Source organism: Embiotoca jacksoni, unplaced genomic scaffold (genome assembly GCF_022577435.1).
Source record: "Embiotoca jacksoni isolate LCO1_2020_lvr unplaced genomic scaffold, fEmbJac1.0.p SCAF_15, whole genome shotgun sequence".
Classification (NCBI taxonomy): Eukaryota; Metazoa; Chordata; class Actinopteri; family Embiotocidae; genus Embiotoca; species Embiotoca jacksoni.
Genome location: NW_027185285.1, coordinates 12,565,401 through 12,592,768, shown reverse-complemented (window position 1 = coordinate 12,592,768; position 27,368 = coordinate 12,565,401). Strand labels below are relative to the sequence as shown.

The 27,368-nt window shown below is 41.3% G+C and overlaps 1 protein-coding gene across 2 annotated transcripts; it reads left to right on the top strand.

Moving 5' to 3' along the window:
- The first annotated feature begins 5,011 nt into the window (after positions 1-5,011).
- Positions 5,012-27,156, top strand: LOC138198334 (E3 ubiquitin-protein ligase RBBP6-like). 2 transcript variants are annotated; one of them, XM_069149697.1, is made up of 19 exons: positions 5,012-5,544; positions 7,134-7,227; positions 10,664-10,712; positions 14,245-14,289; positions 14,393-14,481; positions 14,669-14,765; positions 15,018-15,157; positions 16,133-16,305; positions 16,708-16,811; positions 16,991-17,158; positions 17,443-17,579; positions 18,420-18,519; positions 18,601-18,667; positions 19,765-19,807; positions 19,966-20,334; positions 21,144-21,281; positions 22,202-24,286; positions 24,949-25,072; positions 25,251-27,156. In XM_069149697.1, exons 1-19 carry the CDS (start codon positions 5,379-5,381, stop codon positions 26,523-26,525), a joined length of 5,463 nt encoding a protein of 1,820 aa, XP_069005798.1. In that variant the 5' UTR covers positions 5,012-5,378; the 3' UTR covers positions 26,526-27,156. The 2 variants fall into 2 exon arrangements, with proteins under 2 accessions (XP_069005798.1, XP_069005799.1); XM_069149698.1 differs by lacking the exons at positions 5,012-5,544; positions 7,134-7,227; positions 10,664-10,712; positions 14,393-14,481 and having other exon boundaries at positions 14,242-14,289.
- Positions 27,157-27,368: the final 212 nt, after the last annotated feature.

Here is a 27,368-nt window from a genome sequence, read left to right as displayed (position 1 = left end):
ACCTGCTTTCAGTTCCCTAATCAGCCGCAGCTGCAGTCACTTACCGATCACCTCAGTTATATGTTCCCTCAGTGTCCATGCCCTGTTGCCAGTCTGTTGTTGTGGCCTGTTGTTGTGGCCTGTTGTTGTGGCCTGTTGCCAGTCTGTTGTTGTGGCCTGTTGTTGTGGCCTGTTGTCAGTCTGTTGTTGTGGCCTGTTGCCAGTCTGTTGTTGTGGCCTGTTGTCAGTCTGTTGTTGTGGCCTGTTGTCAGTCTGTTGTTGTGGCCTGTTGTCAGTCTGTTGTTGTGGCCTGTTGCCAGTCTGTTGTTGTGGCCTGTTGTCAGTCTGTTGTTGTGGCCTGTTGTCAGTCTGTTGTTGTTTTTGTGAAGCCCCTTGTGAATCTTTTTCTAATGTTTCATTTTTGCATCTGGGTCCTACTTGTACTCACAACACACTCTGTCTTCTTGGTACTTTTTGCCCTTTTTATAATTCTTCATAATTGACTCACAGCATGCAAATGTTAATGACATTATATTAGACAAATATTGAAACGCTAACTCTCCTTGAAAATCCGCCAGCTGCTTATAGGATAACAAGTTTGACAGTCTACCTACAGCCGTGCCAGCAGCTCTGTCGGCCTGTACGTAGAGCTGCATAATGTTAGTATGCTAATGTGTACACTGTGACACTCCTGACAAATGTGAGTGACCTTGGTAATGTCATTAGTGCTGCAAATATTTGACTTCAAACCAAAAGATTTGACAAATTGAATTATTGGCCTTCACCGAGAAACTTTCCCTCCATTACGTGACGTTAGTCCGGCGTTCATGAACTTCCATCCAGCCTGAACGTAGAGACACCGTAGAGACGCATGCCGTGAGATCAGCGACAGACTTGGTGAACCAAATTGATTTGTGAGACAATTGTGCTTTTCTGAGGAGGGCAAACTGTGAGTGAGGAGTATGTCTGTGCGTGTGCGTGTGTGTGCGCGCGCCTTGAGTGGAGTAACACTATGGCCCTCTGAAGTGTGAAAAAAAAAAAGCCTTGGAGCTGTGAATGCTGCTAAAGCAGAAAGGGTGAAAGGTGGAGGGGAGAAAGTGTTGAGAGCTTGAGACAGCAGAGGAGGGATGATCGGGGGAGTCAAAGGTGAAGGTACCAGAGAGAGAGAGAAGGAAGAAGGAAATTAAACTTTCAAAAGGGACTCTGAGATGCAGATGAACAATGAGGAATGAAACAATCAGAAATTCATTCAACAAACATAATCATAACTTATTAAAATGCCTCACAATTGTCAGTTTCACAAACACAGACACTTGCTGCTATTCTTTGTTTTATATATTTGGAATTCAAATTTCTTTTGATTTTTGGACTGTTGACCAGGAAGAATTAACAATTTCAAGACCTCCCATTTTGGCACAGGATAATTGTGAGAGACATTTTACAGGACATTTTGATATTAAAATGTTTTCATTTAATTAACAACTGGCTTAAATCATGTTTTAATTGGCTTGTAATGTTCAAACATTGTGTTATCTAAAACATGAAAAAAAAAAAGGTAGAATTACGCCACACTTTACACGCTTCATTTTTTTTTTTCAATCAAAAACAAAACAACTAAAAGTGTAATTTGTTGCATCAGAGTGTACACCTGCTGTTCTCTTACTGTAATGAGAGTTGGGCTAAATTAAAAGAGACCAACTCCACTCCTGTATCTGATAAATACGGGCTTCAGTGTAGACTGTTCGCTTTCTAAAATCTTCTTAATTATTGGGACACAGAGGAAATCCACAACATTTCGTGTCTAAACAGCCTCTTCATTTGTCACAGGAGACATTTCATGTCACTGTACCTGAGACACAATAATAAAGAACGGTTATTAAAGGGAACAATGGGCAGATTTGTGAGTTTGGTTTTTAATACAAAGCTTCTGCTCCTGTTTTGAACTCTGTACCTGGATAACAGAAGCTTCAGGCAGGAAAATGCTAGGTTAGCTTAGCATAAAGACTAGAAACAAGGAGAAACAGCTGGCCTAAAAAGATCTGCATACGAGCACCTGAAAGGCACAGGTTTGTTTACCTTTGAGGATGAGCCACCTCGAGCACATTTGACTTACTGTCATAATTCTAACAAGTTAGGGTACAATGTATATTTTATTTGATGCAAATTATATGTTTTCATCTATTTTTTGTTTTTCTTGGAGAAATAGATTTCAATAGACAAAAAACATGACCAGATATTCTTGCATCTAAACACGTTGTATGCAATTCACAATTTAAACATGTGCAACCTCACACACACACACACACACACACAAAGCTGAGGATATAATTGTTTCCAAGCAGCTCTTTGATGGCTGAGTCACTGAACATATCCTGTATCATATCACGATAAGAAGAACATCAGTTTAAAGGCAGCAGCTGTTTCCCTTTCATCCTCTCCCCCTCTTTTCTCCTTCTGCATCTCTCCATCCTCCCACTGCTTTCACAATGGTGTGCTAAGCCAGGGAAGATAGGGCAAATCCCTCCTCTGAGCAGAGCAGGCAGGAGAGGAGAGAAACAGAGCGAGAGACCGAGGAGAGAGAAGGAGTGCAGAACACTTCCTCAACCACTCTCCTCTCATCTGGCCTTTCTCTCCATTTATAAGAACTAAATACATTAACTCAAGTACTGCACTTGTGCACAATTTTGAGGTACTTGTATTTGACTTGAGTATTTCCTTTTAATGCTATTTTATACTTGACCTCACTACATTTCAGGGGCAAATATTGTACTTTCTACTCCACATTTACTGTATGTGACTGTTAGTTCCTTTTAAGATGATTTGAGACGTTTAAACAAACTTTTAGAATACTCCCCGTTAACCTTATTAAATTGTTAAACCAGTGATTTGCAACCTTTTTGTCTTCTGACGTCATACAATAATCAGTGTGTAGTCGGGATCACATTTCATGAGTTGTCACTATTAATGATGTCATATATAATAATACATCAGTCAGAGGGACCAAACCAGTCATTTTAATTTAATACTTTAACTAGCCTACATTTTGCTGCTAAAACTTAAGTACTTTTACTTATGTAGAATTTTTCATGCAGACTTTATTACTTTTATTGGAGTAATTTTGAATTACTGTAATGCTTCTTTTACTTAATCAGAGGAATACTTCCTTTAATTTTCTAAAGGTAACAAAATCCTCCCGACGTCTTGTTCATTAAATCCATGAAAAAAAAAAATGTAAAGCATAAAAATGCCAATTTGCTGTTACTATTTTCTACTGAAGACTCCATAAGGTCACTGACCCCTGCCAAGAAATAATCTGGCACACGGCATTTACTGAACAGAGACCGGCATCACTAGGAATTACATGGAATTTATCAAAAATTTGCTTTTTTTTGGTGCCAAGAATTATTTTTCACAAATGCAAGTGCTGATATCAGGAATGAGCATTTTTATTTTTCCAAATTAAATTAATTCTATCTATAATTTAATTTCTGGATATGGAACATTGTAAAGTGATCACACACTGTGACAAAAAACTGCAGATGATCAGCGTAAAGAAACCTGGTGGAAGTCAGGAATGATTATCATACAGTTACTCCGCACTTTGTCTTTAGTGCAGGGCAAGAATTGAGCATGTTTTTCTTTGGCTCTGATTCCCAATGAGTCCAAGTGTGGACTCACTGCAGTGTAATTCAGCAAACACAAAATAGCATCATAAACGGTGCTTTATCTCCCTCTAGTGGATGCTTAAGGGTGCACTCAAAATTGTAGTTATTAATTGATGTCATTTTAAAGTGAAAATCAGATTGTGATTTCAAGAAGTTAAAACAGTGTTTCTCCCCGTGTGTTGATCATTTCAGTGGGCTCGGCTGGTTTGGGGAGTTACTCTCGCTGATATTTCAGTGCAATTCAAACAAAACAGCCTATATGAAAACGTAAAATCTCCCAAAGAAGAATTGGACAAGTGAAAGTGATTATTTATTAATCGTTATGGAGTGTAAATCTGGTTGTCTTTGAGCCTGCCTTTGCTGCCTGTGTGCCCCCCCCCCCTGAGCCCCAACAGGTGCACTGCGTGGAGGCAAGATGCTGCTTTCAAGTGTCAGTTGTAAAAGTGGTTTTTCGCAATTATCAAACAAAAGAGACCGTGGAAATCAAACAGGGTCCCTTTTAATTGTTAGGTGACTGTCAACACAAAAACTAGAGGCTAGTTTGGTGTCGGTAGGCTGCATAGTTGTTTTCCTCATAGGCCTATGTAATTGTTTGGTGGTGGTTTTGTTAAAAAAAAAAAAAATAATAATTGATAGCTTTTGTAACAATTGCATTTTACTGTTTCCCTTCCAACCTGCAGTCACACCAGAGCTTTATAATTCAGACTCGAACTAGGTAGGTAGGTATTTACTTTATTAATCCCCGAGGGGAATTTTTTTTAAATTACTATAGATAATTTGATTGCATTTTTAACCAGTCTCCAACAGGTGCTTAAATTTCAAGCTAAATTGAATATAAAATCTGATAAACACTAAATTCTCGCCAAATTCTTACCTTTAAAACAAAATTAAGTTGTTATGGTGCGTTCAGGCAGCTGGGACGTGAGAAAGTTCCGACATATTAATTTCCGACTCCCCAGTTGCTGAATGAACGCACCATCAGACGGTACATAACCGTACAGAACAAAATCACATATTCAGCGCAAAATACTGCCACCTCATAAGTTGCACACTTGATAGTAACAACTTTGTTTTATCTTTGCAGAAAGTGCAACATTATTTAATAATAACCATTTTATCTTAAACCATTTTCACAATCGCAAAGACACTATAAACAACACAATGAGAGAGAGAAAAAAAAATCAAAGTTAGGCTACTACAATAGGCACTTTCACGAGATAAGAATTTGGTGTTTGGTCGGAGTTGTAACATCTATGGAGGGATGAATTTTACAGCGAAACTCCACGGAAACTAACGGAAGCTTAGAAGTCGGACTGTGCGCGGTTGACTTTGAACGCAGCAGCAGGCGGTGAGCGCGCTGTGCTGACGAGCCGTTGCTTGTGGAAACAGCTGGTGGTTTCTGTCAGCGGACACTCCGGGTGAAAGCGACATCAGCGCGGAAAAAAAGTTGAAATTAGACTCGAAACCGGGGGGAATGCGCTTCGTTTCGTCTCTGCTGCCGGTCCACCGGACGCCGGGAAATGTCATCCTGTGAACGCCACTTTATCAGGCACTTGTTCGTTAAGGACCGGGCTCGTTAGCGGCGCGCAACTGACGCACCGCTGCTAACGCCAGTTAGCTCTGACTTTGCGGTCCCGTAGCAACTGCAGCGATACCGGCTCTCCGTCGTCGCAGAAACCTGCGAGCTGTCGGGTTTCTGGACAGGTTAGGTCGAGGCGTCGGCCCACTTTCAGCATGACTCATATTCATTATAAATTCTCCTCTAAACTCAGCTACGACACGGTGCTGTTTGACGGCCCACGCATCACGCTGAGTGACCTGAAGAGGCAGATCATGGGCAGGGAGAAGCTGCGAGCCGGGGACTGCGACCTGCAGATCACAAACGCACAGACCAAGGAGGGTAATCTTTTTTTTTTTTTTTTAAACGTGTATGGACTTATAAAGAGTGTGTGTGTGTGTGTGTGTGTGTGTGTGTGTGTGTGTGTGTGTGTGCGCCCCTTGACCGTTGAGTGGCAGGTTTGAACTTTGGAAGTAAACACGTGGTCCAGATTTGACAGCTGTCTGGTGGGAGGGGGTTGCGTCACCTCTTTCAGGCTGACGAGGGTCCAGAAAAGTCAAACCAGGACAAAAGGCGATAATGAATGGGACACATTCCTGCTGCATTTACGCTTCATGCCTTCAATTCGGCGGCCTGACGCTGGCGGATCAGCCGTGTCGGTGCTACGCGTGTGCAAGTCCCAGGAGAGGTGTGGATTAAAAATAGCACAGTCCTGACCATAAGGTTAAAGTGCAGACACGAACACCAGGTAAAGGGGAGTCAGCAGTTTAGGAATCATTAGAATATCTGCTGACTCGCAGGTAAGAATAATTAAAGATGTGAAATACTGATCAGGTGAAGGATATTTTACCACTGGTAGATTTGGTTTGTAGTAGACGGGGAGGGGGTGGGCATCTATGGAGAGACACTCTAAAAACACCACAGAAAATAGACAAATATGATGAAATAGTACTCGGTTACCACAGTAAGTTTCACCATAGATGGTGTCAACATCCTGCAGATAAGCTTTGAAAGCCATCCAGGTTGTGTGATGAGGGTTTCGCACAAACACTGAGAGACAAGGCACACACGGTTCAGAAATTTCATCAGGGTGTACTAAAACAATAGGAAGGGCTCACGAGTCAAATGCAGGATGTCAGTGTTTCTAGTTGCTCTGCTTTGATTAACATCTGAGAAGTTGGTGATTCAGAGGGAAGGAAAAGTTTTCATCCTGTCAACTGTGAACAAAATGTACTTGTGGGAACAATTAAAGTAACCTGACATTCATATATTTTCAGGTTCTTCTATTCTTTAATTCAGTTTACCTAAGTCAGCAGACATTTTGACGATTCCTATATTGCTGACTTTCCTGTGTGTGTGTGTGTGTGTGTGTGTGTGTGTGTGTGTGTGTTTTATAATCTTATGGTCAGGACTCCTCCTCTTCCCTCCAGGTATCACATTGATACATATTTTAGGAGATTTCCTAAAACCAGCCAAAACTAGTAGATGACCAAGTCTTTGATTGACAGAAATTTAATAAGCAGCTGTTTTGATGATTGATAAATTGTTTGTTTTTTTGTCTATATGTATTATATGATAATTCCAGCTTCTTGGATATTAATTTTAACTGGGTTTCTTAGCCATCTCAAGTACTAAACTTAATATCTTTAACTTTAACCGTGTGTTAGTCAGAGAAAACAAGCCAACTGAATATGTCACAAACATTTTTCACCGTTCTATAAATTAAATGAAGAAGCTTCACAGAAAACTAATCAAATATTATTTTTATAGTCCCAGACTAGTTTATTCCTGTAGGCTCTCTGACAATCAAAGCAGTGTGTGTGATTTCTTAACACTCAGTCTGAGAGATCATCAGGTGATCTTTTTATTTGGCTCTCAGATTAATTTCTTTAATGAGAACTAATCCTGACACTTTGAACTCTGTCCGTCAGAATACACTGACGACGAGAGTCCCATCCCCAAAGGCTCCTCCGTCATCGTGAGGAGGATCCCCGTCAAGGGAGGCAAGTCCAGCAGCAAGAACATGTAAGTGTATATTTTCTGGGTTTGGCAGCTGAATTGCTGCCCTGTACACAGTGTTGATCTCCCCTGCGATAGCAAAGTCTCCGGCCTGCCTGAGCAGGTGATCAACCTGGCACCTCCAAGTCTACCTGTAGTTGTGTAATTTCACTCCATCAAGGAGAAGCTCTCAAGGAACAAACCAAGGGTAGTAAAGGACTGAAGCTCCAGTCAAGCTTCATCAGCTTCAGACTCAGCAGTAGATCATTTTAATATAGAAATGATTTGAGATAATGGTCAGAAATTCTGTTCTGTTTTGATTTTGTTGCTCAGCTTCTGCTTAGTTGTTCCGTGTTAAATGAAAATATGAGCTCACAAAAAACTCAACAACAAGCCTTTATTAAATATGGATTTCCTGTTAAAGACCTACACTTGACTTGGCACTGAATGTAGCTCATAAACTCTTATTGTTATTAATATTATTATTATTATTATGGTAAGTTTGGTTAATGGACATAATATACTGGAGGAGACTTTGTTTTAGCATATAAGGATGATTTCTATGGTGTTACAAACATCATTGTGGTAATTAAACAGGTTTCGGCCCGACGCTTCCATGCTGAAATAGTCATAGAGAAGAGTGTATGTGTAACTACATGCTGACATGTTCAGGGATTACCCAGATATTAGTCAGGCTCACACAGGACGCCCAGCAGTGTTGTAGCTTTTATGGTTGGAGAGCATGCAGGACATCACTGGAATAAACCAGCGGTCATGTGACCCGCAGCCCCGTCAGCACCATGCTCCACCCGGTGGAGAGGAATGAGGACTGAAGGGTGGTGTCGCGCTGCCAGCCAGATTAAATGCAAAAACAAAACAAAATGAACGCTCCACTTCTACAAACAGGCTCATTTAGCCTCAAAAGGTTTCCGAGAAAAGCGACAACAAATCATGAGCATGTTTTTCTTGTTGTGCTTTTTCTTGTTGGCTTTACAAGTCTTTAAATCTGGAAACTAAAAAGCACAAGAATATCCAGTATTAAACTGACTTTATGTGCCTGAAACACGCATCTCGGATTTACCGCCGAAAGCAGGTATAACAAACTCTAAATGCAACCGTGAACTCGGAGATGACTCTGAGTTTTCGGTTTCATAACAGCTGATCCAGGTTAGTTCAGTAAACTCTCAGTAAGGTCATTCGGAGTTAAGTGGGTGGTGCATTTAAAAAAAGAAAGGGAAAAAAAAAGGCCATAAACAGTGGAGCTCTGACACGATGATTCACCATGGCAACAGGTAAATGAAGAGCAGAGCCTCCATTTTAATCCAGCAGAGCTCCAAATATGTGTGACGCATTTATCTGTAAAGACACAGCAGCAGCCTGAGCTGCTGTAAAGACAAGAGTCACACTATCACATTTTATTCACAGTAATTCATTCATTATTTAAAAGACTTGAATTTCATTAATGGATGATGGAGTGCTGGATTCCTGCTGTATGTTACATTTAATTTTTAAATATATATATATATATATATATATTCAGCTTTAACCTGATGTGGCAGCAGAAGATGAAATCAAACGGAGCAGTAATGAGTAACTTTACAGTCCGAGGCATCATGATGAGGTCTGTCCAGACTAAACCTGACTGAATTGTCTATTTTTCTTTTAGAAATGTTGCTCAACAAGAATCATTATATCTATAGTGTTAAAACAAATGAAGACTTTATGGAGCCCACATTCAAAGAGCCACTTCTAAAAGTACATGTGTGACCAAATGGTTGAGTGGTTCGAATGAATACCACCAGGGTGAAAATACCCGCTTGGTTGGCCGTTTTCTTTTTCTCCTTTCCTCTCTGCTCTGTTTTGTTTTTCCCCAAATATCCTGCCAAGCTCCACTAAACTTTTCCAAAAAGACTGAAAACTACATTTAGTTATATTTAGGCCAGTTTTACAATCTGAAACTCTCTTTAGCTGCACTACAGCAATCTTCGCTCCTGAAATATTCATAATTTCCAGTATAGAGATGTGTCTGAAAGTCTAAGGGCTCTCTGTTACACCTGCTGCGAAGCGGTACCAAACATAATCTAAGTGTCTTTGCTTGTTTCTTTGGGTGCATTTTCCTGTCCAGCGCCCACATTGTTTCAATAGCAAATGTACTTGCGCCCATCTGAGCATCCATTGGTGTTGTTGGTCTTAAAACGAGGTGTGGTCGGGTGCATTGTTACTGCATTGCTATGTTGAGGTAACGGGAAGCAATTGCACTGCTGACCAACAAAAACCTGGTCTCAAGTCATCGATGCATTTATTACTGGGCACATTGAGATAGAAACACGCACCCAATTTGGGAGCTGCACAATGTGTGTACACTCCGCTTGTTACACACACAGGGACATGCAGCACCGCACAAACATCCCAGAGGTTAGAAACAAACAGAATACAATGTGAAGGATTATTATTGTGAAGACCAATCTGCGCATGAGCAGATCGGTTTCCCCTGCAGAGACGATGTTGCACTTAAAACCCACCTCTGATTCTTTCGGGCTCCTTTAAATCATACGTCATTGCTCTTTGCACTCAGCTTATCCATCATTAAAGTAGCCAAAGTGGGATTGGACACGAACTAAACACTTTAGACCGACCACTTAGATCATTAAGATACAGCCTATGTGTCTAAAACATCACACAGATTTGGCTTTTTATAGTGATCATTGGAATGATATGTGGTGCATTGTGTCATGTGAACATCGTCATGGTGTTTGAATGAATGGATGCCGTTCTTTCTCTCTGTCATCTACCAGTGAAGACTGTGACCTTCTGCAAATGAATGCACTCTTGATATCGATTGTATGAATGAGGAAATCAGACAGCATGTTCAGGCTCGGCAAACAGGGTCGAGGCAGAAAACCTTTATAGTTAGTTTGTAGGTGTTCTGGGGCGAGAAAGAGTTCATATTGAGCATAAATTCTGAAAAACAAACACATGCGCATGTGAACTTTGAAACAGGTTGTGCTGACCTGTTCATCCTGGACATTAAGAAATACATTCTCAGTATGAGCCCGGTCTAATGATGGAGGACAAAATTAGAAGCCCTCTTCCTATTTATTTTAGGCCAAACTCGAGCTTCAGCAGTCCGAGTTGGCAAATCAAGTAGTTATCTATCAAAGTTACTCTTTTTAATATTAAAAAAAAAATACCCTTGTATGATTCTGTCTGAAACACAATGAGGGAATTTATAGTATAAGGACTCTCTGGAAGATATCCAGTTGATTTGTCCAACACAGACTACTTAAGCTTGTATTAGCCTTGGCTGAACTTTAGAATTAATTTCTACTCAGAGGTCACCTGTGGATTCTTTCCTTAACCTTTTATACTGAGAGCATCTGACTGTTATCTTACGGCAGACGTTACAAAATGTGAACATGTCCTCGTCACTGTCCTTGAAAAATGTTTTCTTTTTGTGTTTCAGTGTGCGATCAGATGGCCAGTCTCACTACGCCTTTGGAGCCAGCAGAGCCGTATGTAGCCAAACAAAATCCCACAGCACTTCTCCTTCGACTCCACAAAACACACACATTTTAAACAGCGGACTTCAGTAATGGTCTGAATCCGTGAACCTTTTAAAATGCCGTGTTGGTTCTCCTAACAGAGGAAAAACAAATATTTGCCAGGTATTATTAGCTGAATACATTGAGACTTTGATCGAGCTCATTTAAAGCCTCTTCTGTGTGACTTCCTGTTGCAAAGATCACGTTGTTTGCTCCTGAGATAAATCATATTTTACAGGGGTAAAATATTAGTAGTATTTGCAGTCACAGTGAGGTTTATAATTAAACCAGTGGTATGAGGTATTTTCAATCATAAAGAAAACCAACTACGCTTGTATATATTATTTAAAAGAGAAGGTTTCCAGCTGTGAATTCAAGAAGCTGCTGTGTCACCAGTCAGCGCTCATTTTTGAACTTCATTCAGTATCTGTCTATCTGAGGGTGGGTTGGGGGGGGGGGGGGGTGCTTGGGTGGGTCAAACACTATCACGCTGGCCAGCTATTCACAGCTGATAAACCTAACTGTTGTTAGAGGACACAGGCTCTGCTGACAGGCACCCTGTGGTGTAGCTTTTATCATTGTTTGACTCCAATCAGGCACCTTACAGCCACTGGACAGGTACCATATTTAATTTGGCTGTTGAGATGACATTACAGACTGCTTATGTTTAAGTTTTGAAATGTAAAATATCATCACAATGAATAATTTAGCATCAGAATAATTTTACTCTCTGTTGAGCTCTAGCAGGCAAAATTATCACTAAAACTTTAAATCCAGTCAAGAAAATGAAGGATTCAGACTTTCTAAAATAAAGGTTACACATGCATAAAATGTCACCAGACTTTCAAAAGAAAATGGCTTCATTAACATTTACCAGCCTAAAAAGCATTTTTATTTAAGATGGATTTACATTAGAGCCCAACAGATGCTGGATTTTTGGGGTATTTTCTGATGGCGAAATATTAGGGAGCAAAACAATTCTGATACCGAAACATCATCCGATCTTCTTTATGTATTATATAAAATACATATATATTTTATATGTAAGCACACATGTTTTGCCATGACATATCAAATGGGGTTATCAAACACTTTTGATATTTTACAGTGCATCGTCCACACTGACATCAGTGCACTGAAACAGTGAACGTCTTGAGGACTGAAAGAATTGCAATTTAATTTAAGAATAAAACACAAACACATAGAAGAAGTTACCTCAAGCATATTTTGCTGCATCATGTTCTGTAAACAGTTTGAATATCAGTGCCTCGCTGCCAAATATGTGCAGATACCGATACATACGCCAATTTCAGCCAATTAAAGCGGTTGGTCGATATATTTGTTGAGGTCTAGTTTACAATCTTGTTAGTTTTATACTAAGAACAAAAGATGGAAGTCGTGTTTTATACCAACTCCCCAGGAACCAAGGTATGTGCTGTTTAGATTCCAGTAAGCCTAAAGCTTGAACTTGCTGCCGTCTGAATTGGTGTGCACTGACCTGACCTGATTCTCTCTCTGGTTTCTCAGTAGGAGAAGTGTCTGCCACTCTTCTTAGTGCTTTGATTTTGTTGGACTACACAAACTTTTTGTTTTTGTTTTTGCCTTTTGTGTTTCTCTACAAATAAAGTCATTTGTATGAATCTGTGTTATGTATTTATGTGTTTGACTCCACTGGAGAGAATGACTGATGTGACAGCCACATTTGAAATGTCACATCAGATATTATTGATATTTTTGATCAATGGTTCAAATCAAACTAAACTGAAACAGAGACTTTGATTACAGGGCTACTTCAGCCATTTAATATTGCACTTCTTCAACTCAGGGGACAGACTTGGGAAAGAAAATCCAAAATCAAAGCAGCAGAAGCAGAGATGTCCTGAGATTTAGATCCCCAGTATTTCACTGGATCCTACATTTCCCATCACAACGTTATGTAGTTCAGTCAAAGAGTTTCCTGTTGGTTTGGCTCTGGACTGGATCTGATTGTAGGACCCACGATTTTAATTGTATGGGTAACTTTTTATGTTTAAGTGATGACTTTTAGCTTTAAATGACAAAACGGATGTTTCAGAATACTATAACTTTTGACAGTTATTGAGAGTGAACTTGTTGATGTTGTTACTACAAGGTGGCAGCTCTGAGGCTGAACCTAACTACGCTGTACTCTGGTGTCTTGAGCTAAAAGCTAATGCCATCATGTTAACATTCTTGTTTGGCATGTTTATTGTACCCTGTTCACCGTCTTACTATAGCCTGCTAGTTTGTTATATAAGTGGTTATAATTCAACTATTTGGCCTATTTAAAGTATGCACCTGAAGATGTTTCTCGATGACTAGTTAAAGGTGCGGGTGTCGTGCTGCCAGGACACACTGGAACAACACTCTGCCACTTTTGTTGAAAATGTTCACAGTTCTGGTGATCCAGTTGAAATTCATTTATATTTTTTAAGCACTTGAAGATCCAATCATCTCTGAAGCTTATGTTATGCAAGAGAGCCATTTAAGGTTTATTGATTGATTCATGATGTCAACTTGAAGTCACGTTTTGATCCACTACTGTCTGCCCTCTTCAAGTTGCTGCGTCATGCCTGACAACAAGGATTGTTGTTGATTTTATTACTTTAAGCAATGGAAATATTCATTATTTACTATTGTATGTGAACTTGCCACTTCAATGGGTACACGACCTCAGAAACATAACCGAGCATGCCCATGTGCGTGCTCGTGCACGCTCGCACCTCACGGGCGCACTCCGGTTTTTCAACAAATGTCTCTACAGCTCTGAAGGGATCTCCACAGTTGTTGCAGCTCATCCTGAAAGGAACATGAATATTTGTACAATAATCCATCCTGTGACTGTTGAGATATTTCAGTCTCAACCGAACGTGTGTTGCTGATCGATCGACTGAGGGAACGTCACTGCTGTCCAGAGAAGCACACTGTGTGGCTCAAATGGCGTCTTCTGTCTCACGTATATTCTGCTTTCTCGGTTCACTGATCAACTCCAGCACAGTCAAGGAACAAACCGCAAACAGGTGCTCAGAAACAATAAAGAACCGAGGCGATCGGAAGAATTGTCATCGACGTTAGCTTACGAGAGCAAAGATGTTTTCATCCAACACAGAATACGTTGTGTTGCATTGCTGGAGCTTTCATTTTCAATGTAACAGTTTTGAGGGATGAAAAGTGAGATCGTTGGAGGCGCTGAGCCAGAAATCCTGGGAAGAGTGACGTTTTGTTATCCATACTAAGAAAATCACTGCTGGATGCTGGTACAAATTTCATGTCAGACCATGAAGGTGAACATTTGAAATGTTACACGTGTAACTGCGGTTAAAGCTTCCAGTTCAGTAGGACAAACGTTCATGTTTTAGAGACAATCTCTGAGGATTTTTTATTTAAGTTTATTTTCAAAAATGTGTAGCTCTCCCGTGTTTAGTCTTTTCCCAACACATGTAACCTGGAGGCTCTCATTGTTTCATGTGTTTAATTCTAACAGATGGATAACCAGAGTTCTACCGGAGCCTTGACCTTTTTCTCCAAGGTATGCTCGCTTTCTGTTTCTGTGGTACATATTTGTGTCAGTTCATGTTAACCTTTGATCCTGACCCGACATGTTTGTGGCACACATACATTCATGCATGTAGATGCAGATGGCTAACCTGGTTGATGTGGATGCGTCAGAGGAGGATAAGATCAAGGTTATGATCTCTCAGTCCTCCTACGAATCCACAAAGTGAGTCATACGTGTAGATATGTCTGCTTCTGTGTTTTCATTTCCTTTCTCCACCTGCTTTCCTTTTGTCTTAAAATCTGTTCTCATGTCTCCTTTCTACATCCTTAGTTTTTTATTACATTTTACACTTCACTTTCTTCCCATCATGCACCTCTCCCTCTCATTCTCTGCCTCTGTCTCTCTCTAGTTTGAACATGAAGCTTGGCACCGTCCTTCCTGTGAACTACACGTGTTATCGCTGTGGAAATACTGGACACCACATTAGAAACTGTCCCTCCAGCAGGGTAATCGCACATCATTTGATATTATTAAATGAGCCAGCGACTTGCACAAATCTTGCTGTGCAAAGAAACCGTCTTAATGAATGTGTTTTCACATTTACCTACGTGCACTTTACATTTTCTGCTATCCAGGCCTATTATTATTTGAGTGCTAATGCTGTTGGCTTTTGCAGATTTGTAGTCAAGTGTTAATTATCAGCTCTTCTAATTTGTTTATGCCCAGTAGTAAATGCAGATGTGCGTGTTTGTCAGCAGGATAAAAACTTTGAGGCTCCTCCGCGGATAAAGAAGAGTACAGGCATCCCTCGATCCTTCATGGTCGAGGTGGATGATCCCAGCATAAAAGGAGCCATGCTGACCAACTGTGGACGTTATGCAATTCCTGCCATAGATGCGTGAGTGTGAAGCAAAGTGTCAGTGTGGGTTTGTGAATTGTTTCTTTTGAAAGAAGAATTTGACATTTTGAGTATAATGCTTATTTGCTTCCGAGCTGAGAGTTATATGAAAAGATAGATACTCATATCATTCAGTGTAATGCTAGAGCATAAAGACTGAAAAACATCTCAAAAAGCTTTTCTGCCTCTGTCCAAAGGGAACTAAATCTGCCTACCAGTACGTTTAAAGCTCCAAAAGTATCATGTAATATCTTATATCCTTCCGTTTTAATGCTAACCTAAGGTAAGCTAACCAGCTGAGGACAGAAAACAATATATCGAGGGAAAATGTGCAAACAATTAAAATACTTTCTCAGAGTTGCTTCCTTAAGAGTATTTTCTTAAATTGTTTGGGTCTCAAGGAAGATGGCATGATCAAATGTGACTAAGCTATTCACAGACACTCCCGTGTCTCACTTAAATCAACAAAAATTGTTGTAATCCAAGTTAATTAGTTAACCAATTTTAAGTTTGTCAGGATACGCTCCTAAAATAAATCCCCAAATTATTACTGTCAATTTATCATATCTGAGGCAAAACGTCATCAAGACAAAATCTAAGTCTACGATGTCACCTGAGCTGGCGACTCATGTAAATGTGACCAACCCCACACCTACACACCCACAACTACAGAAGCCTCTCGAACAAGTTTCAGATAACGTCTGACCTGAATGATAACAGAATTTTCATAGACGCAATAAGAACGTCCACACTAAAACATTTTCATGTTAAAATCACTGTTATCACCAAGTAGACTCTAACTTAATCAACATAGATGGAAAAGGGTCTAAAGTTTGTTTTTGAGATCTGAGAAGAAAAATGTTTGTACTCAAATTACAAATACAACTTGGGGAATAAACAGGTGAAAGGTTTCCTCTGAACGCACATAAAAAGCACGTGTGAATTTGTGGTACTTTCACTGCCGTCTGTCCGTAGTCAGGCGTACGCTATCGGCAAGAAGGAGAAGCCTCCGTTCATCCCACAAGAGAAACCCGAATCTGAAGCCGAGGTTGATCCCATTCCCAGTGAACTCCTGTGTGTGATCTGCCAGGACCTGCTGAGTGATGCCGTGGTCATACCCTGCTGTGGGAACAGCTACTGTGACGACTGTGAGCTTCTGCCACACGCACACATCAAGACAAACTCGATATACACCTGCTGTGCAAAACAAATAAAGGCATTTTTATCCTGATTCTTCCAGTGCAGCAACCACTGTGTGTGCCTCTGTTGAACTTGGTCACTCTTAAAATAATAAAACCAATTAAACTTCATCTGTGCACCAAAATCAGCAGATTCTAAATGTTAAAATACATAAATTTTATCTGCTAAAGTTGACATACGAGTAGCAGAATAACGGTTGTTCAGACTCTCCAACATAAACATTAACATAAACACATGCAAATGAATTAACTTTCCCTACTGGAAACATGGAGTTGATTCAAAACACATATGTGACATTCATGTACTAATATGGTGCTGGCGCCTTTCAACCCTCTTTCTGTCCTACTCAGGTATTCGCTCCGCCTTGCTGGATTCAGAGAACCACGTCTGTCCCACGTGCAGCCAATCAGAGGTCTCCCCTGATACTCTGATAGCCAATAAATTTCTCAGACAGGTGAATTGACAAAAATAACAGAAAATATATACTGATGTTGGAGGGGAATGGAAGAGTGGGTTTCATATGTTACCTCTTTCTTTGATTTGTTGTATGTCTAACAGCAGCTGACCTTTGGTTTTAACTTGATTATAATTGACAGAATTCAGTTTGACGTCTGTCTGTTTCTCCCAACGCAGGCTGTTAACAATTTCAAGAAAGAAAGAGACCACACTAAAAACTCCAGCAAGTCCAGCACCTCCCAGTCCCAGAGTTCAGCGCCGACACCGAGCCCCGCCCCCAATCCACCCCTCCTCACCGTGCAGAGCCAGCTGCAGAAGCCTCACCAGTCTCCCTACAGCCAGCAGGTAAACCTCTTAATGATATGTTTTATCTGGGAGGCAGAAAAAAAAAATCAGAAGCAAACTGAATAATTACAGTTTTCTTTTCAGGACCAGACGTTTGCCTGGTCTCAGTGACCGGCCTCTTGTGTATTTGAATAATATATCTACACTGGTGCAGATTTTAAGCAGAATTCTCCACATAATATCATTCTTAATTCTAATAGCGTTGCTGGCAGGTTTTCCAATACGTTTTTTGTTGCTTGCTCCATTGTATTCTGATCTCTTCTATCCCCTCCCTCCTGGATCAGCCACAGACTGCAAACACACCACCATTATCTCGGGTGTCTGGGGTTCCTCCTGCAGCAGCGACAGGCCCTGCGTCTGTTCCCAACACGCCTAGCGCCTCCCTCCCGCCTTTGCAAAGCCAACCCAAGATATCTGACAAGTATGTAAACACACAAACACAAAGATACATGAAAATTCACCCTGAGAGCTGCGATAACACTTCGGCATACAATACATCAGTAGTGTGGGAGTGGGTGTTTGGTGTTTACTGTGCTTGTTTGGGTGATAAGTTAACAGGTGATTCTACCCACTTAATGCTGCGGTACTTCAAGATGTTTACAGTTTTCAAAGTTAGGAAACGGCTTCATTGACAGGTTACACGCTGCATCACTTCAGAGGAGGAGATAAAAAGCTCCGAGTGCAGTTTTGTTGATTTGCCTTTATGTCTTTAATGTGGCCATTTTTATTCAAATGTTACAAAACTAATTATCGTTTGCACTAAATACAAAACCCATTCTATGAATTAAGATTTTACAATGAAGAATGTTTGTTTCTTATGTTCTTAGGCAAAATGTTGTTTATGCAAACGGTTAACTTTTCAGTGACATTAAAAGCATGTTAAAATTGTCAGTGCCCTCCTCCTATATTTTTATCAAAAATGCACCAAACTGGACCAAAAATTGTCCCCACAAAACCGTGATAAGAACCAAACCATTCATTTTATCAAGCGTTCTACCTGTAGTGTTTATGAATTCAGATCAAGACAAAAGTTTCACACAAATGACTTTTGTGACTGACCTGGTCATGGATCAGATAAAAGTTACAGCAGCTCACTGTGGGTTCTTTATGTTTGAAGGTTTTTAAATTTTCTTAATTTCTTGCTTTAATACTACAGAAACTACAGAAACAATTTTTTTTGTAATTTCACTGTACAAAGACTGAAATTTAAGACAATGATTGTGTTATCTGGTACTGACTGAAGTATAAACTGTTTGCTCAGTGAGAGTGAAGGAAAGCCACAGGATGACTCAGCAGCTGCCCCATCTGTGCTGGTTTCAACCCAAGATCCCACTGCTGCTCCATCACAGCTGATACCACTGGTGAGGACACACACACACACACACTCTGACACACTAACTCTATGCAGTAAAGTAAACCATGCGACGTTTGTGTCTGTTCAGGTTAACCTCACTCGAGTGGCTGAGCAGCCCCAGACAGTCAGAGTGAATCAACAGCACTCCTCCTCAGGTGAGTGACTAAGAAGTGATGTCTCTTTGCATGGTCATTTGTGATTGGATCTCACTTTCCCGGTCCATATGCAAATGAACACGTACATCATGTAAATAAACAAGTGAAAACGTATAGAAACGTGAGGAGAGAGGAGTCAAAGCAACAGGCAGTGAAAAAAATGAGACAGCTCAACTCAAGCCTCATTTTAGTGCACCCTTCATTAGAAATGTCTTGCCATTTGTGAATGTCTACCCACCTAGTTTGTTATTCACAGCCTGAACCATCAGGGGTGACCTGACCACATTGGTTCAGGCTCAGATTGTTTATTCATTACAGCAGGTTTGAGAGGGTAGGGTTCTGCGCTGCGGTGGATAAATGAACTGTGTATGAGGGCAGCAGCTCTTCCACAGTTTTGGGTCTGATGTGTGTCATAAATTACAGACAAGGAAATAAATAAATAAATAAATAACAGAACCCAGAGGAGGCTTTGGTGAAACAGGCATCAGGTTGACTTTCTGTGTTTCTACTCATTAAACAGATGCTTTATAGCCACCAGCTCAGATTGCAAGTGAAACCCTCAGACTTTCTGTCGAGTTCAGCTGCGCATGGCGGAATCTTGCAGAATGTTTTTTTATTTAATATTTCTGTTGCTTGTTTAAAGCAAGTCAGTTGAGTAGGTGGTCTTTCGATGTGGCTCAAGACCCATTTGCTTTCACTGTTAACAGACCACCTCTGAATGTGGTCTGAGCAGATCTGATCTCAATGCGCCTTTGGTGTGCCCACACCTGTACTTTAGGCTGTCCACTTGTGGTTGGATCACTGGTCACAAAAGTATGTTCAGGTGCTGATGATCAAATGGCAAAAGGTTACTGAGCTGCGCTGCATTCACATGCAACAGGAGCAGACTCTGAACTTTCTGATTGTGCCTTGTATATTATTGCCAGGTCTGAACAGGCTCTTTGTCATATTTTATTCCCTACTGTTCAATGTGTGTTTTGGCTGGTTATTTGAGGAAATAGACCTTTGGCATTATAAAAAAAAATAAAATAAAAAAAAACCCAGTAACATCACCAACAAATTGACAAAACCCTTTTTGTTTTTCTCTGAATTCACAGTTTCAGGCCCAAGACACACTGTGTCATCAGCCTATGGGAACAGGTCAGTCAGTTAGTGTGTGTGTGTGTGTGTGTGTGTGTGTGTGTGTGTGTGTGTGTGTGTAGGTGTGTGGGTGTGGGTGTGTGTGTACTGGCCTGTATTTAATTCAATCCACACTTTCCGTATTCATGTCTTCTACTCTTCTTGTTTCTTCCCTGCAGATCCTCTTCCTCCTCATGTTGTCCCACTGGAGTCAGAAATGAATCTGACACCCAGCAGCTTGCTGCCTCCTCCTCCTCCTCCTCCTCCTCTTTCTTCTCCGCCTCCACCACCACCACCTCCTCCTCCTCTTTATATCAAACTACCCCTCCACCTCTCTTTCCTTCCCATCTTTTTCCCACTTTCCTACCAGCTCACCAGTCTCACGGCGGTTACCCTCCTGGATATCCACCTACCACACCCCTCTGGATGCTTCCAGCCCCCCAGGGTGCCCCCATCCCTTCCCCCTGCTCCTCTACCTCTGCCTCCTCCTCCATCCCTGTTCTCATCCCCGAGGAATGGTACAGGTATCAGAGAAGGAAAAAGGAAGGGTAAATAACATTCAACTGATGGTCATCTTTTCTAAGCAGGTTACATCTCCCTCCCTTTTCCAAAATAATGCAATAATGTGTCGCTTGCAGTTATTTAGAAACATAATGTCAATACAGATTTTGTTCAATCAGAGATCATGGAAAAGTTTATTGTTGAAATGTAAACTCATCTGTCTTTATGGGATCGTCATCATATAAATGTATTTATCATTTAATTTGTTTGCATCTGTTAAAACAAGAACATCAGACAATACTGTATACTCTTCAGATTTTATAAGATCTCAAATATCAGTCATTATTTGGATAAAAACAAAAATCCAGTACCCACTGGACTATACTGTGACTATGGCAGCATTGTAGTTTGCAGTTAAAAGAGCAGTGTGTAGGATTCAGTGGCGTCTATCAGTGAGGTTGCAGATTGCAGCTGAATGAACACTCCCCTCCTTCTAAGCGTGTAAGAGAGTCTGCAACGACCACCAAAAATGTGAAGACCCTCTCTAGAGCCCGTTTTTGGTTTGTCCCTTCAGGGCTATTGTAGAAATATAGTGGTGCAACGTTGCACGCTCAATTGAAGACGAGCCACTCCCTATGTAGGTATGAAGGGCTCGTTTTAGGGTAATGAAACCACACCAATTCTTAGTTTCAGGTGATTATACACTAATAAAAACATTTATGACTATTATATTCCAATTCTACCAATAGATCCTCCTAAATTGTACGGACTGAACTATTAAGTGTTCCAGAGATAATGTTGTATGAGAAATAATGTACGTGATAAACTGAATAGGAAATATATCCCTGTCACTCAGGTCCCCTCCCAGAGAATCCAGCTACAGACGCTCCTCGTCTAATTCAAAGTCTTCCAAATCCAAGTTTTCTCGCTCCTACTCTCGTTCTTCAAGTCGCTCTGCATCTCGCTCCCGGTCCAGATCCAAAGGCAGATCTCGGTAATTTGTTCCCTCTTTTATGAGAATTTTTTTTTTTTTTTTTGTATTTTTTCATTGTTTTTCTGCTAAAATTATTTGACGTTAGTTATTTTGCCCCACCTTCCAAAAATGAAATCTCCACAACGTACAGAAAACATTTCCATTTGAATTTTTTTTTTTATCTTCTTTTACACACCATGATAACCCCCATGTTTTATATTATTATGAACAGCTTAAGTTTATAAATGTAAGGAAAAAAATAAATGAATAAAAACTTTGGATGAATGTAGATCTTGCAAGACACTAAATAAATGACAGTAAATCATTTTAGGTCATGCAGTATTTGACATATTGTTATAGAAATTATTAGTAGTTGCTTAGCTTAACTTTGCTAAACTTAGCTTAGCATAAAGACGGGAAACACAGGCTAGCCTGGCTTTTGTCCAAAATCAAAAGAAAAAATATCGTGAAACAGTTCTGGAGTTTCTGCTGGTTGATCGGTGACCTCACAATGATGACAAGAATTCATGAAGGACATAACACCTCATAAAACCACAGCCTGTCTTTTTTACACTTTGGGTGGATTTATTAATTAGTTGTGTGGATTAATTAAACATAAAACATGAATTAGTGAACTTTACAGGCTCTGGTAGATAAATTATGCTGCATCTGAACAGAATCATACTTGCTGTTTTCCCCGATTTCCAGTCTTTATGCTAAACTGAACTAACAACTACTGTTTATAATTGAAATTCTGAACTTAATTAGTTTAAGTAAAATGTTTGTTTGACACAAGTTTTCTTCCAAAAATCTATTTGTGCCTTTTTTTTCCTTTGTTTCATGGATAAGATGAAATGGGGTATTAGATACACGCCAACTATATCGGCAATGATGCATTAATATGTGCGTGAATTTATTTTTGCTCCTTACTCCCGCAACAGAGAACTCGGCACCCGCCCTCATCCTTCCTCCTCCTATAACTACGGTTACAAACGCTCCCGCTCCCCGACACCGTCCTCATCCTCTTCACCTCAAGTGGGTTACCAGTCCAGGTCCAAGTCACCTTCAGACCACTCAAAGAGCCGCCATCACAGAAAGAAGTCCGCTTCGAGCAGCTCCAACTCCAGAAGACGAGGAGAGCGCTCAGGGAGGGAAGCAGGAGGCTCGGGGAGGGAAGCAGGAGGCTCAGGGGACAGAAATCCGTATGGTCAGCATGGAAATCAAACAGGCAGCCTGGGGCTGGACAGAGAGCGCTACCTGCAGTGGAATAAGGAATACCAAGAGTGGTGTGAGAAATATTTCAGCAGCTATGTCGGCCAATTCCAGCAGCTGCCTCGACCCCTGCTCAGTCTTCCTCCTCCCCCTTGTCCTCAGTGGGAGGACAGAGAGGGGAGCAGAAATCATTCCAACCTGGACTACCGACCGCAAAGTAGACACACCGCCCCTTCCTCCGAGTCGTCCAGTGATAGTCACTCCCCTCCATCTCAGTCCTTAAGTGGCAGCCGCTCCACACCGTCTCAGTCATCCAGTGACAGCCGCTCGCCTCCCTCTCAGTCGTCCAGCGATGGTCGCTCCACACCGTGTGAAGACAGAGCTCAGCCGAGGGCTTATGCAGAGAGGAGTGCTGATAAGTGCAGCCGTCTACCCCTTACAAAGAATGGTACGGAAAGAAATCTGCTAGAACCAAGTACAGACAACAATAAACTAAAATGGAAAGATTCAGAGGACTTCAGACCCCTGAAACATGAGCAGAAGAGAAAAAAGAAAGTTGAAGAAGTAAGAGGAGAAGAGTCATCATCCCTTGATGCTGACAACTCTACAGATGATGGAAGAAAGGACAAGAGGAGGCACAACAAGGATAGCGCTACAGTACGGGACAAAGAAACTGCCAGTGATGCCTCCGAATCAGTCCCACCTCTCCTGAATCCAGATAAACGTTTGGACAAATATTGTGAAAGAAAAGGCAAAGAAGAAAGGAGTTTGGACAGAGAGAAAGGGAGGAGAAGAGGCAGAGATTCAGACTCTAGAAAAGATAAGGAGAGAGAGCACAAAGTGAAGCCCAGTAAAGAGCCAGACAGGGTGGATACAGATGGAGACAAAAGCTCTGGAGGCATCAAAGCTCCTGACTCTCGATCAGACAGAAATAGAAAAAGAAAAGGGGAGGACCTGGAGAGAAATGAGAGAAAAAGTAGTCTTTCCATGAAACCTCAAAGCAGCAAATGCCCAAAAACTAAAACTGCAGAGGACCCTAAATCCCTCAAGAGTGAATCTCCAAAACCGTTTGACAGGAAGCAGCAAAAAACAGAGCAGAAAATAGAGAGGAAGACATGGCCTCCGACAGACGGAGACATCTGGGAGGGATTCATGAAGGTGAAACCACAGAAGAAGATAAGCATCAACATCAGCCTGGAGGGGAAAAGGAAGGAAGAGAAAATCGATGATCAGGACTCGTCTTGTTTAGCGAGCATTGCAGGGAAATCACTGGAAAACATGGAGCAGACGAGCATTAAAGAGGAAGAGGAGGAGGAGAGGTTAAACAGATGCACGGCAGACTTTCTTGTCAGTGAAAAGGAATCCAGCCGAGGCGAGGACGTTTTGTTTGACGAAAAAATACAACCAGAAAAGGGAGAGGCAATACCGACATGGGTCAAAGCTACCAACAGAGACAACAAGGGAGAGATGGGGGAGAAAATTGCAGCAGAGAAAAAAGACACTGGAGAAACAAAAGAGGAAGTAAAGGAGGAGGACATTTGGCATCGTGCACTCAAAGGAGCAGAGGAGAGTGTGACGGGAAAAGAGGAAGAAGCAGAGAGAGACAGAGATGACCGCAGAGAACAGGAGATGGGAGAGTCGGCCCTAACGTCCCAGGAAGAGAGGGCAGAGAGAGGAAGGAAGGAAGGCAGAGCTGAACCATGGAGGGAGGAGCTGAAGAGGAGGGTGCAGGAAGAGGAAGATGCAATAAGGTTCAGCTCACAGAGAAGCAGAAGCCTCCATGACGGACCGACCACCACAACAGATGATGGCAGGTCAGAATGTTATCTGCTTTTTATTCTTTTATTACATTCATTTTTCTATTCACCCACAACTGCACTGCAGAATATATACTGCAGTTAGCATTTTAATGAAGTTATAAACGCTGTCATTATTGATTGGTTGATTGATTAATTGTTGTGTTCATTGTGGGTGAGTGTTGTTCGTCAAGCTACCATGCTAAGTGGTTGACTGTTTTTGTTTAATTTCAGATTAAGATCATATTCATTTGGCATTTTTTGCTTAACTAGAAGATGCTTAAATGTCCCATGTTGAATGAAAACAGTGTTTCCTCTCACTGGAGGATGTAGAACAGGTGGAATTTGACATTTTTGCTTGAAAAGTTACTCAGACAATAAAAGACATTGAATTAGTTGCTCTTTCATTTTCTGCCGATTGACTAATCAATTAATTGCCAGTTTTTTGCTGTAATGAGAGCACATAGTCAGTTGGACCGACTCTTAACAGTTGAGAAAATAGTTTCCTGTCAAACTGCAGATATAGCAGCATATTATCATTTCTTTTAACACTATTAAATACTTACGGTGAAATACATGTAGAAAGTGTGTCTCATAAACGCCCCAAAGCTTCTTTTTTTTTTTTACCCAGATTAACTGTAATTTTTAACTGTGTTATGCGTGTTTGTTAAATACTGTAGCACCTCCGTGGTGGGAAGCTGTGGAGGTGAAGAGGGTCAGGAGAGCAGGACAGACGTAAACCCTTTGGAGGAAAACCCCCAGGACCGAGCCGCAGACAGACAGGACGGGCTCCAACTCATACAGGTGTGTCTGTCAAACTTGATATTATAAATGTGTGCGCAGGGAGATGCATCTTACATCTTTCGTCTCTTGTAATATTTCCTCAGTGAAACTCAGGATGCTTTGCTTTGTTAAAGGGGACGACACGCATGCATGCACAATGAGAAACTGGTCTGAGTCACATTTTCCCCATCTGTCTCAGGTGCCTCACTCCAAATGTGAGAAGGAAGACAAAGAAGAGCAGAACGAAGAACAGACCAGTGTTCACACTGATGCTCCCTCAGCTCTGCCTCATCCATCACGGACTCTGACCAACAGGGAAACAGAGGAAGACAATGAACAACAGAGACAGAGGTCAATAGAGAGAGGCAGGGACAGAGTGGTGGTGAGAGGAAGGGACAGGGAGCAAAGCAGAATCTCCACTTTGTCCAGCTCACACAGAAGTGTGGCTCCCTCTGGTGGCAAAGACAGAGCCGAAAGTACTTTGCGTCCATATAGAGACAGAGAGACAAGGACAGAGAAGGAGAGGCAGAGGCACAGAGAGAGGGAGAGGGAAAAAGAGAGCACGAGATCAAAAGAACGAAGAAGGGAGGAAGGGAGAGGGAGAAACGGGGAGAGACATCGGGAGAAAGAAAAGAGAAATGGGCCTTCCTCCTCTCGCTCCTACTCTTTCTCAACGTCAGAAGACACAGAGAGGAGAGATCGGCAGCGAGCCGGCGACCAGGGCGGCAACAAGAGTTCCTCCTGTCCGGGCTGGAAACTCTCCAGTGTCAGAAGTAAGGGAGGCAGCGAGATAAGCAAAGCTACCGACCGGCCAGATCAAAATACACACAAAACGGATATGTTAGTGGACTCGAAATGTAAATCCAAAGATCATCTCCGCGACCACAATAATCAAGATCTGTCAGGAGACTACAGGCACCAAGACAGACCTGCAGGGACCCACCGCTCCCCACCTTCCCTCTCCCACTGCCACAGTAAGGAGAGAGACATGGTCCCGTTTCAATCCTCTGTACATCCTCCCAGAGGGTCCCTTAATGTGGATTTAATGCAGAGCCAGGTGGAGAGAGGGGAGTGCAACGCAGACAAGGTGGATAAAGTAGTAAAAGAAGTCAAAGGGGAGACAGAAAATGAAGAGAGGGTGGCCGAACGAGAAGGAGGTGGATGGTGGGAGAATGAGGCTGTTAAACTGGACGGAGACACCAAGTGGGAGGGAAGGAGAGAGATGGAGGAGGCAGAGAAGCCCAGCAGCGTCAGCTCATCAGAAAGCCAGGACAACAGCCAAGACAAGCAACAAAAAGAAAAAAAGAAGAAACAAAAGAATCACAGAAGAGAGAAGAGGCAGGTCGCCCCGGAGCAGCTGGAGGAAGAAGAGCTAAAGAAACACAAGAAGGAAGAGGAGGAGAGTGGAGGAGAGGGGAGCGACCGAGGGAGGACAGGTGAAAAGAGGAAGAGGAGCACACTAAGCTCTACTTAGTTATCTTATTATGACTGTCATGGAAAAAAAAAAATTATTTACTTGAATGATGTTTTTCCTTTTTCTGACCAAAAGGTGCCTGGATTTATTTTTTTGACTCGATTTTTCTTTTTTCCCAGGATGCTTTTTGTATCACCATAAGATCTGTCATGTCGAATATGCAGGATTCAAAATGCTAATAAACTAACCGTGAGGGAAAAGCACTTTATAGGAAATACGAAAATGAATGTTAAAAAAAAAAACGTCAAATCTGAGCTCTTGAATTATTTTAAGTTCAAGGAATTTGCACATGCGCACAACTTGCTCAGGACTTCCTGCAGCTTTTGTTTATAGTAGGTGAAGCTGCAACGTTACAGCATGTACTAAGAGACTTACATTTTGACATGACGTCAGTCAGTGATTTGGTTTGACTTGCACAGCACAGGGGGACATTATTGAAAAGAGATTGTGTTGAATCCAAAACAAATTACCTGAATATTTATGAATTCAGCCTCTGTGTTGTAGTTTGTGTTTCATTTTAATTTTATAAATGTTTAATCTAAAAGGAACTGCTGGATGAATAAATAATTTACCAGAGGAAAGTTTATTTTTTTTCCTGTTTTGAAGGAAATAAAAAGAAATATCTGTAAAATGTTGAGGTTTTTTTTTGGTTTTTTTTTCCCCTCTCTGGATGTCTTTTGCTGCTAGTACAAGTGAAAAAGTAACTAATAAATGTTATGAGTAGAAATTAAGCCGTATACTATCGTTCTGCTTCCACTGGCCAGTAGAGTGCCAAAAGAAAACATGGGGAGAAACTCAGGGCACAGAACTATTTCATTTCGTTTGTGCCGTTCTGCAAGAGCA

Coding starts and splice junctions, on each gene's coding strand:
- LOC138198334 (XM_069149697.1), top strand. CDS start 5,379: ATGACTCATATTCATTATAAATTCTCCTCTAAACTCAGCTACGACACG. Junction 5,545..7,133: donor AAACGCACAGACCAAGGAGG/GTAATCTTTTTT, acceptor TCTGTCCGTCAG/AATACACTGACGACGAGAGT. Junction 10,713..14,244: donor CCTTTGGAGCCAGCAGAGCC/GTATGTAGCCAA, acceptor TAATTCTAACAG/ATGGATAACCAGAGTTCTAC.